General features: G+C 28.9%; 1 protein-coding gene across 1 annotated transcript in view; it reads left to right on the forward strand.

Annotated features, from left to right (window-relative positions):
• The window catches only part of LOC113371202 (focal adhesion kinase 1-like), a 60549-nt gene extending 49430 nt beyond the window's left edge, over nucleotides 1–11119 (forward strand). Inside the window, exons 3-18 of the mRNA XM_026611845.1 lie at nucleotides 3422–3624; nucleotides 6432–6619; nucleotides 6719–6877; nucleotides 7348–7449; nucleotides 7512–7681; nucleotides 7757–7866; nucleotides 7936–8117; nucleotides 8286–8367; nucleotides 8440–8577; nucleotides 9318–9515; nucleotides 9585–9715; nucleotides 9786–9920; nucleotides 10068–10203; nucleotides 10286–10490; nucleotides 10704–10843; nucleotides 11100–11119. Of these exons, the coding sequence (XP_026467630.1) occupies nucleotides 3573–3624; nucleotides 6432–6619; nucleotides 6719–6877; nucleotides 7348–7449; nucleotides 7512–7681; nucleotides 7757–7866; nucleotides 7936–8117; nucleotides 8286–8367; nucleotides 8440–8577; nucleotides 9318–9515; nucleotides 9585–9715; nucleotides 9786–9920; nucleotides 10068–10203; nucleotides 10286–10490; nucleotides 10704–10843; nucleotides 11100–11119 (2148 nt within the window). The 5' untranslated portion in view covers nucleotides 3422–3572. The remainder of the gene's footprint in view (nucleotides 1–3421; nucleotides 3625–6431; nucleotides 6620–6718; nucleotides 6878–7347; nucleotides 7450–7511; nucleotides 7682–7756; nucleotides 7867–7935; nucleotides 8118–8285; nucleotides 8368–8439; nucleotides 8578–9317; nucleotides 9516–9584; nucleotides 9716–9785; nucleotides 9921–10067; nucleotides 10204–10285; nucleotides 10491–10703; nucleotides 10844–11099) is intronic.
• Nucleotides 11120–12074: the final 955 nt, after the last annotated feature.

Consider the following 12074-nt stretch of genomic DNA (forward strand, 5'->3'; position numbering starts at 1 on the left):
TTTGTACCTATTTTATAATTATATAGCCCAATTATAGTTGTTAAAGTTGTACTAGAACATATAAATTTTGATATAAAATATATTTGAGCAGAATTAAAATTTTGCATTTCATACAACTAATCATCAAACAAACACTAATTATGTGAAGACTTTAACAATGTTATAAAAATAATAGTTCGAAATAAATTTTATTTCTAAATTCTAAATTTTAAAATTGTTAGCGATTTATCTCAATTTACTGATCCGAATGAGGAAACAAAATCAAAGCCGGCAATGTTGCAAACTTATTCAATCTTTTTATGATCTACAAGTTTATGCGTTTGCCCATCTATAATCAAAATATACAAATATTAATAAACTTTAAATTTAGAATGCAGTAATTATATAATTACATAAATTTAATACTATAATAATAAAATATAATAAGTAGGTATACTTAACCACAAAATAATTATTTGACTTTTTATAGATAGTACAGGGAGAATGATAAGGTTATGTCACTTTTAATTTACCTAAATTATCTAAGTAAAAACTAATCGCTGGTAAATAATTACTAATGTTCAACTTACAGTAAAACAATAAGCAAAGTGATCTATCTGTATTCAATTAACAGTTTTTATTATTAACAGAAATCGAACAAAAAAACTTACTTTTGACTTTTTCAAAAAATGCAGTCTACAGATCATGTTAATGTAGGTTCTGACTAAAAGCGATAATGGAAACTTGTTCGAACAATCATACTTCAATTTATAACAATCAAAATTTTTGTTCGAAAGGATAAGTTGATAATATTATATATATATATATATACTTGATTTTTCTAGATATTCAGAATGAGTTAAAACTATATGTATGCAAATATTTGTTTCTGCATTTGAATTTTGAAAGATATTAACATCGCATATAATTTTCTATTCTTATAAAATCTGTCGTTTGTGAAAAAATATTATTCAAAATCAATTATTTTAAAGCTGTAATTTTGAGTTTTAATGCACGTCTATTCATTTTATTCATGTTATTTAAAAAAATCTATTTTTTAATTTGCTCAGAAGAATTGATATTAAGTATCATAAAGTCCAGAATTTGAATGGAATCTTAGCATTTAATTGTTCGCTATTATAATATTTTTCAGTAATATAATATTTTTCAGTATTTAAATTTTATTTAAATTTTACTAGACTTCTATAATATAGAACTAAAGATTTATTCATTTCTCTCTTTGGACCCTATCTCAAAATCGGAATAGTCTAGCTGTTATGACGACGGCAGTACCCCAGCACAAGGGTACCTAGTCTCCCATATATAAAGTAATGAAAACATTTAGTATACACAAACTCATGTATTATTATATGGTACCTGTTATCGCTGATGTTGTCGATGTAATTATTTTGAGACAATATAATTTTTAGTTGTTAAATTCACTTATTTATTCAATATCATTTGAAGGCGCATAGAAGAGTGCAATATGGTTTTATCAATCATTTCTTTTGCTTATATTCATTACCGTATACATCCTGTTCGGGCAATCGACGACTATACTCTTTCCGATGCTCGCGAATATTATTAATAATTAAACGTTCCGTAGCTTGTGTTTCTTTATCTTTCCTGTTATCATATTTGAATTATTTATTTAATTTTATAGTTTGAAATAAGAGTTGAAATGTTCATACTAAAATGATTCACATTTATTAAAAAGAGTTTTGCATTAATTTGGTCAATATTCAGGATTTATTGTATTATTTATATTAGTTATATTAACTTCCCGAAGGAAAAATTTATGTTTTCATCAAAAAATCCGATTTGCTAACTTTATGTTTTCTCGACGTTTCAAGCCATCCTGAATCGAATGAGACCAAATTTGAAAAAAGTATGTGTTTTTTTTGTATATTGAAGGAAATGCCTTTATGCATCCGAGACTGGTATGTCGGACTCAATACCGCCCGGAAAAAGTATGTGTGTGTGTGTGCGTGTGTATGAACAGATTTTTTGCCGTAAATCGACGTTTTCTCAAAAACGGCTGGACCTATTTCAAAAATTTAAAAGCCATTCGATGTATCTCGATGAGGAATATTGTTTGTCAGTTTTGTGCGACAATCGGTCAAGCCATTTCTTTATAATTAGCAGAAAAGTGAAAAAATTTTCGTCCACGTTTTAGCCCGTAATTCTGAATCGATTCTGAAAATTCAAAAACCGTTCGAAAGATATTGGTTTGGAATCGTGCAGATTAATTTTTGGTAGAGACCGGCCGGGCCGTTTTCTTGTAATAGTGTTAAATTTTTTTTTCGGCGATTTTTCTTATTATTTTTTTAACGGTAGGTACCATAGTCATCTAGTCTAGATCATACTAAAATATTACGGCTCTACGACAACTCGTTTAGCTTTAAAAGTTCGTCAAAGTTTGCATAAATTGGTATTGTTTTTTTGGCATTTGTCAAAATTAGACGTTTCATCGACGTTTTCTCAAAAACGCCTGATCCGATTTCAGAAATTTAATAGCCATTTGATGTATCTCAATGAGGACTATTGTTTGTCAGTTTTGTGCGACGATCGGCCGAGCCGTTTCTTTGTAATATGGAAAAGAGTGTTGAACTTTTCGTTCACATTCAAGCTCATACTACCGAATCGATTTTAAAAAATCAAAAACTGTTTGATAGATTTTAGTTGGGAATGATACTGATTAATTTTAGGTGAAAATCTAACCAGCCCTTTTCTTGTAATTAACTATTGAAACAAATTTAAAACGATTTTTATGAAACTTTTTTGGCGATATATATCATGGTCTTATAGAACTTACTAAAATATTACGGTCTTACGACAAGTAGTTTAATTTTAAAAATTCATCAAAGTTTGAGAAAATAAATAGTTTTTGTTAAAATTAAAATTAGACGATTTACTTGGTATAACGATAGAGTACTTGGTCTTAATGAACATACTAAAATTCATTTATAAAAATTATTTACTTGTGAAAATTTGCTTTTAGAAAATACTCCGAGTTAACGTGTTCATTCGTTTTTAATTATGTGTAATAAATTTACTCGGAATACTTTTAATAACTCATAAATTAATTTATTTTATATTGATTAAGTCGATTATTCACCCCCGATATGTGATTAAGTTCATGTAACTTGCCTCAAGGCAAAATACCAATATCAACTAGTTTATTTTATATTTACATGTTGTTATTTTATTTGTTCTCCAGTAACAAGAGTTAATGATACAAAACTTTGTAAAATGTTATTGATAATATTGAAAACATAAACTGCCCCTATTCAGCATGAATATATTAATTTAAATTAATTATAAACTTATTCATTTGCTGGATCAATTATGAGTTTATTTGGTTAATACTGATCAACTTATAGTTATGTTAGATTTTTCTAATTATGATAAATTAATGTAGTTCGATTATTTTTAATTTCAGTTATGTCAATGATGGCAAGGGGTCCGCCTGTTTCGGAAGGGCAGGTCTGATCTCACCCGCAAAAGATCGCGCCCACGACAAACGAACTATCAGCAAAACGATAGTTCATGCGGAAGCCATTTCTGCAGAAAAATCGCGCTGTAATAAAACCATGGCATCCGATTCAGCCAAATCGACGCCCCACGGCTCGCCCGCTCGCAACGGTAAGTGCTGATTCTTGTGCTACGATATTATTTAATTACATACACAAACACACACACACGCATATATAAATAAATAAATATATATATATATATATATATATATATATATATATGTGCGTGTGTGTGTGTGTATATCCCTCACGCACAACTCCTATTTCCCACATCTTATAAAATCCGTCACAAACAATAGGCTCACTTTTTGTGGCCAAAATCAAGGACAAACGATGATCACAAAACATTTAAAACTAAACAACCATAAGTTAAATTTGTATGATGCAAAGGTTTTTCATCATGAGTCGAAAGTCTCACAAAGACGCTTTGCGAAATCGGCTTTTATTTTTTGGACAAACATAGTATTAATAAACGAACTGATACAGCTTCCTCTGCGAAAATTACCAATATGTTTTAAATAATGTTTCCCAATTTGTATCGAATACCTAACACCTATGCTCAACACTAGGGTTTATACAAAAACCGACATTTCAGAAAACCGGTTTTCGAATTTTAGTTTTACCAGGTTTTCGAATTTTATATAGAAAATCTTTTATCCGCAAATTTAGTGCGATTTAATTTTATGGATAGTAGACAAAATTATTTCAAGTTTAACTAGTAGAGCAAAAAATTAATAGTTTATCTGAATTAAATACTTTTGAAAATAATTATTCGTTATTCATGCATCATTTTCACATATTAGAATGAAAATATTTTTATCTCAGTCAAAGAACAGTATTCGAATAAATAAAAATAATACATTTTTAAATCAAAAACATTCATTAAATTAGGCATTAAACATTAAACAAAAACATTCATTTACATGTTGATACATACTTGTAACTATCAATTTTAGTTGTGAAAACAATTAAGCTAAACCCCGAGTATTTTCTATTCCTAGCAATTTTAATTAATTAATTTTAAAAATTTTAATTGTGTTTTTGTTTAATAAAACATGATTTCAAAAAATTGAGAATGTCTATCAATTCGTTACTTAGACGTGTCCTTTGTTTACTCATAATATTTCTCAAAATAGAAAATACTCTCTTACTTGCGACCGAACTTAATTGTTTTTAAAGCCTGATATACTAATTCTAAATTTTTTATTCTTTTATTTGTGGCTTCTAGGGATAAAAACTCATTTTTTTAAAGATTGAGTAGAGGGAGCTACTTCTTCAAGAAGAAGTCACACTGATTTAAATTCTTATACACTGGTATAAAAATCTAAATTAATATATAATATTAGACAAAAGATAACACAAAACCTTTCTTGGAACCATAGCAGACTGATAAGATTCCAAATGCTATTGAACCAATATGATTCCAAGAATCAAAACGCTTGCATCTCTCTTTTATATTTGGCTATATTTGTCATTTTCCACTTATACAGTAAAAACCGACTTTTTCTACTAAAAAACCGGTTTTCGAATTTCATAATTTTCGTCAAAAAACCGGTTTTTAAAACCGGTTTTTGAAAACCAACAAACCCTACTCAACACTATCACACACTTGCATATATCGCTGAACGGTTTTTTATTACAAACACATGTTTTTCAAAAATTTCTGTTTTGCATTTTACAATTTTTGCAGAAATCAACCTTGCCTTGGATGAGCGTTTACTTCAGATAATATTTTATTATTTATTATTTTTTTATAAAAAACGTAATCACTGACATTTAGTGCTTGTTTCCAATTATTAATTATTCACAAGTTGTGTTGTTAATATGTATAAATGATAATCTAAGAATTTCAAGTATGTAATGCTTTCTGTAATTTTTTAATTTAAGATTTAGATATAATTAGTCTGTCTTTTTAGTTAAATCTTGTTCTTTTTTTTCTTGCTCTGTTTATATTTAGTTTTTAACGTTACTTTTTCTGCTTTTCCAAAATTGTAAAACCACAGATGATGACGTAGAATTTTACGCCGAAACGTATGGAAAAATAAAGATGTTTTAAAAATCTTTACTTTATTCATTTTTTACTTGATGTTACGCCTTCCAAGACATTAATCATACATGTCAACATCAAATTTAAACACCTTTAACATATGTGTATGTATATATATACGAATACCTCAATATACTAGTATAATTCGTTCCATAACCACGCTCGTATGTCGAATCTCTCGTATCTTGAAGCAATTCTTCCCATATAAATTACATTGGATGTAATTTGTATTACATCCAATTTGTATTTGTAATATTTTGTAAATGTACAAAAAGCAAAAAACGTGAGCTCAACATATATAACTGTACTATCACTTTTATGCATAGTCAAAATTTCAAATGTTAAAATAATCCTCTATACATTCGCGTGGGTAAATCGTTATTACACAATTAATATTAATTTATAATTGAAATAATTAACTATAAAATAATTTAATATCATAAAACAGCAAATATTTCAAATATTTCTAAGATAGGACGAAATTTTTCATATTTTTCTTTTGCCATTAACATTCTTCTAGAAAACTATTAATCGCCCAAAGCTCATATTTCGAATTTTGTTCGCATATCGAAGCAACGAATCGCTCTTTTGGCGGCTCGCATCTAGAAACACTCGTATGTCAGGTAAACTCGTAAGTCGGGGTACCACTGTATATCAAACATATAATGTAAGTTCGACCCATGGATTATTGCGGATTTCAATAATTATTAACGACAGTAACCGCTCAATTTACTTTACATTGTTTTCATGAAAAAACTCGTCTAAGAAAAATGTTTAAATATTACTTATGTATTATTTAATTATACAACAGTCATCAATGTCTCATATTTTTTATATAATTTCCTAACAATGTTATCTTTCGAATTTAGGGGCGAGAAGTGATAAAAGAACTACGATTAAAGTACACTGTCCAAACGACAAATTTAATATGGTGTGCTTTGATGAAATGACCGATGCTCGTGATATCATATCCAGGATAGTGACTGGTATGCGTCCAGGAACCAGAGCGTTTGCTGGATGTTACGCGCTCAGGCTTCGAAATTTAGCAGACGGAGAGGTAAATTTCAAATATATTTTTCAAAATGCATAAATAAAGAAGCTCTAATGTATAACATTAATTAATGTAATATAATGTAATAATATAATTGTTTTTCAGGTCGTATGGCTGTCTCATGATGATTCCATGACTAAAGTGTTAGAGCGTTGTTCCGGTCCAGGTTCATGGAGATGTGAATTAAGAATTCGATATCTACCCGCTAGTCTAAAAACCATGCTTGAACGGGATACTGCGACATTTCACTACTATTACGATCAGGTAATTGTATCATTCATTTAGTAATGGTGCGAACGAATAAGTTATGTGCTATGCAGTTGTCTTTGGGGTACGTCCATTAATCACCTGAGTGATTTCTAAGAAAATTTTTTCCTTCTCCCCTTGGTGATACCTGGTGATGTTTTAATTACCCCCCATCCCTTATCAAACATTACGTATTTTTAGTATCTAGAAAAAATCGTATTTTTTTCTAATTTGATCTTTTTTCTAATTGAGGTAAAAAATAAACACACGTGATATCTTGTAGACCCGCTCCTCCCTCGCGTGATATTTTGCTATTTTTTGTGACCACCCCCTTCCCTTCAGGGCTCACGTAATTAATGGACACCCCCATGCTAAAGTTAAGTCAAATATGTTCTTTTTTCAATGTGTTTTGAAAGTTTAAGTTAATAATAACCGAAAGTTATAAATTTTAGTTAATAATAAGTAAATTTATAATTGTGTATTTGCAGGTTAGAAATGATTACTTGCAAAACACTCACCCAAATTTGGATCAGGAAGTTGCCGTACAGTTATGTTGTTTGGAAATTCGACATGTTTATAATAATCCACAGGTAAAACAACATAATAAATTTTGTTTTTTTTTTTCTTTTTAATCTCAAATTATCTTACTTAGATTACGTTGGATAAAAAATCGAGTTTAGATTATTTGGAAAGAGAGGTTGGTTTGCACAAGTTTTTTCCAAAAGGTGTATTAGAAAGTTTCAAACCAAAAACCCTACGCAAAATGATTCAGTCGCATTACAAAAAAGTAGCTTCCTTGACTGAAACAGAAGCAATGCTCAAGTAAGTTGCGTAGTGAAATTTTTATTTTTGTTTACTAACAATTATATGATCAACAATATTTTTTTTTTATTTTAGGTACTTTGATATTTTAAGAGGAAATTTTGAATTTGATCAAGAACATTTTATTGTAGCATTAGGATCTGGTTGGACTATACCAGTAGAATTAGTGATAGGTCCTAATATTGGTAAGTTATAATATTATTAAATCATCAATATATTTAATTTATTGAGTTTTTTATTATTTTTTATTTAAGAAATTTCATATATAACACATCGTGGAGCATTACCAAATAAAATAGCCGATTTTGCCCTGGTAAAAAGTATTCGAACCATAGGTCCGGATTGCACTAAATCTGATAGCAAAGGAAAAGCTGCTATTAGACTGACAGTGAAAGGCACTGAAGAACCTTTAACAATATCTTGTCACACACTTGAGGTAAATATAAAAAAATATCTTATTGTATTATTGATGTTATATTTTATCAATATTTTCGAAATAATTAATGTCTTGGCTTGCACCTTTTCTGATAATTTATTTCATTCGTTTTTATTTTGTAATTATAGTTTAATTATTTCTCAATATTTTCTTTTCTTTTTTTACCAGACGGCAGAGAGTATTGCGGATTTAATAGATGGTTATTGTCAACTTGTTAATGGAAATCAAATATCACTTTGGACAAAATCCGGTAAATGTTTTTTTAAATATAATTGCGATTATTAATATTAGTCTAAATGTTTATTTTTACTTTATATTTCAGAGGAAGTACAGCAAATTGCGGAACAGCAACAGCCTGACACAGCAGCAGCTCATTCTGGTACAAATAATATCAAACCCATGTTAGCAGAAGATTATGCTGATGTGCCAGATGAAGAAGGGGATTATTCTACACCATCAAGTATTTATTTCGTTTTATTAATTTTTTTTAAGCATAAATATAATTATATAAAAAACTAGGATTACTTACCTGAAAATTTAATACTGAAATTTATTATCCGTTTCTCAGTGCGTTTTTCTTTGGAATGTCTTTACCTCTAAACAAAATCAAGGCGGCCTCGGATCATAGTTTAGTTTTATTAACTTTTGAGTTGTAGACTTGACCGATACTAAGCCTATATGTTTTGAAAGGTTTTTGAATGATTGATATTGGTTCAGGACTTGCTACGAAACAATTATGAAAATTTTATTTATTATATTAAGGCTTGACCGATTATAACTAAAACTGAATCAATGTTAATTATTATTGATTTTCGTCAAAATTTGAGACAAAATTGGTAAAAGAGGTTTGCAAATGATTCATGAAAAAAAATCAAAATTAACTAATCCATTATCAGGTGAATGTATAAACGTGTATATACTTTTTTCAAAGTATATAATTTGATATATTTATCTATTTCACAAACGAGTATCGTTAATATTATATAAATGATAATAAACATTAACAAGAAATTTAGTCTGCTAATTACTTTTATTAGTCTTGTTTCTATAATTATATTTCTTGTTTCTATAATCATATTTAACTTATAGTACATGGACTGTTCCCTATTACGATCAGACTATAGATTGACGATTATTAACATTACTATTGTTATTATATAAGTAATATTTAGGTAAATCATTTGAACAATTTATTTTTAGCACAAGATTATAAACTAGAAAGATCACAAATAACATTATTAGAAATAATTGGCGAGGGTCAATTCGGCGATGTTCATAAAGGTGTGTGTACACCAAAAATGATTGCAGGATTGCCTTTATGCCCTCAAGAAGTAGCTGTGAAGACTTGCAAAACTGATAACGATCCAGAGAAAGCTGAAAAGTTCCTAGAAGAAGCGTGTATGTTTTTTAATAATCGAAAGACCCGATTCGAATAGTTATTTTATAATTCAACTGATTTTTTGTTAGATATAATGCAGAAGTTCGAGCATCCGCATATCATAAAATTAATCGGAGTGTGTGACGAACCTCCAATTTGGATCGTTATGGAGTTAGCTAAATTTGGTGAACTAAGGGCATATTTGCAACAGAATAAGCATATAAGTAACTAATCATTTCATCTATATATATTTTAAATAATAATATTAATACTTTTTATAATTATTTTACAGAATGGAATTAGGCACTCTTCTTTTATACACATATCAGTTATCAACAGCATTAAGTTATTTGGAAAGTAAAAAATTCGTTCACAGAGATATTGCTGCACGAAATGTTCTAGTTAGCGCTCATACTTGTGTTAAGGTAAATGGTCAAATATAATACTTATTATTTGTATCTAGAATTATAGATATTAAAACTGATTAAAATAATTTGTATAAATATTATGTCATGTCCTTTTACAATAAATAGTTTGATTGGTATAAGTTTTAAATACTATTTTATTTATAGTTAGCAGATTTTGGATTATCACGTGAAGTTCTAAGTTATTATGAAGCTTCAAGAGGAAAATTGCCTATCAAGTGGATGGCGCCAGAATCAATAAATTTTAGGAGATTTACTACTGCCAGTGATGTTTGGATGTTTGGTAATTTTTGCTTATTCTATATATTATAGTTATTTTTTTTATAATGGGTATCGTATTGATGTTTTAAACATTTGTTTTGTAGGTGTATGTATGTGGGAGATTTTAATGCTTGGAGTGAAACCATTTCAAGGAGTTCGCAATAATGATGTTATAGGAAAGCTAGATAATGGAGAACGTTTAGCACTGCCACAATTGTGCCCCCCTAGACTTTATAGCCTTATGAGTCAATGCTGGAGCTATGAGCCTTCTAAACGACCTACATTTAAACATATTAAAGAAGTCTTGAAGTTAGTAACCTAAGCTTTCTTTTTAATTAAAATAAATAGAATTATTTCAAAATAAGTCATAATTAAAAATTTCGTATTTCTAGTAAAACTTTTATTTCAAATATTCCGTTTGCATCATAACTGAAATATAAAATCTTTGTAACTATTTTGGACAAATATCTATGATATTTCATTAAATTGATGTATTACTCATATATTACTATAATTCTGTAGTGAGATTTTGATGGAAGAAAAACATAGCGCGAACGAAACAATGCGTCGCGAAAATCGTCGTGTGGCTGCTATGTCTTGGAGTGGTGCATCTGGAGAACAAGATGTGGCTCCACCGAAACCAGCCAGACCCAATCTCATAAGTATAAAAATTCGTTTCTATTTCACTTATTTTTCTACTCTATTTTTTTTGCATCAAGCATTAAAATTAAATAGCAAATAGCCTATTTGCTATTTGAAATAGGTAAAATTGTTACAGGGTTTGCTTTCGATGAACTAAGAACATAATAAAATAAGCATAATAATTAAACATTATAACTATATATCTTTGCATAATAATATTAATCTTTGAATAAATATATTGATTGGTTATAATTATTGATTATGATTATTCCACAGAATGGGATTATTTAGATTAATACTTTAGTAATACTGTGATTTCAATATTTATCATTATTTAAATTTCAAATTACATTTAGAAATAAGATTCATATTCATTTAACACTAGGTTTATGGCCATTTTATATATATCTCGTTAAATTGACGTAATGCGTATTTTTTTTAAATCTAATAGTTAATAGTTTGAACAATTAATATAAGGCTTAACTAAATAAAATGTAAAAATTAACGAAAATATGAATCTATAATCTAACCATATTTTTCGAATTATTTTTAACTTCTCGTAGATAAGTAAGTAAAAAACTCGAAAATGAAAATTTTATATATCTTCACGTTTCAAAGGTTTTTGACGTTTTGGCATACCTTAGAAAAAAATGCTGTATGCGTGTATGTGTGTGCGGATACAAATTTTCGTCGACGATTTCGGGAACACCGATCAACCGATTTGAATAATTCAAAAAACATTCGATTCGTATTGATACGGAGACTTGCTGATTAGTTTTTGGCGAAGGCAGGTCTAGCCGTTCCGAAGATACGGGGCAAAAAGTGCGAAAACGGTAACTCAGTTTTTTAAGAGAACGGAGCGTTCGATTTTAATAATTCAAGAAACATTTTTCTCGTATTGACAAGATGAACCACTGATTAAATTTTCGGGAAGGCAGGTCCAGCGTTATGGACTCTCAATAAAAAATATGTTAAAAATGTCATTTGGCGGTCAAAAATGTTTTTTGGACATATGTACATCAAATTATCAGATATTTTTATAGAGATTTTAATAATGTGTACACATTTCGTGTAAATTTTTTGGGGTTCCGTACCAAGATTTTTAATTACGGTACGGAAAGTTCCTGCAATTTTCCTTAAGACGCGATGCCATGCACCTCACTAGTTTGGATGTCTTTTATGCATTTTTTGAATGCGATTTTATTACAATACAGTAGAAATCCAATTATCCGAATTAATGGGGACCGGGAC

Source organism: Ctenocephalides felis, unplaced genomic scaffold (assembly GCF_003426905.1).
Source record: "Ctenocephalides felis isolate EL2017-DRISC unplaced genomic scaffold, ASM342690v1 CF-g0.4_SCAFFOLD_01492, whole genome shotgun sequence".
NCBI classification, from domain to species: Eukaryota; Metazoa; Arthropoda; class Insecta; order Siphonaptera; family Pulicidae; genus Ctenocephalides; species Ctenocephalides felis.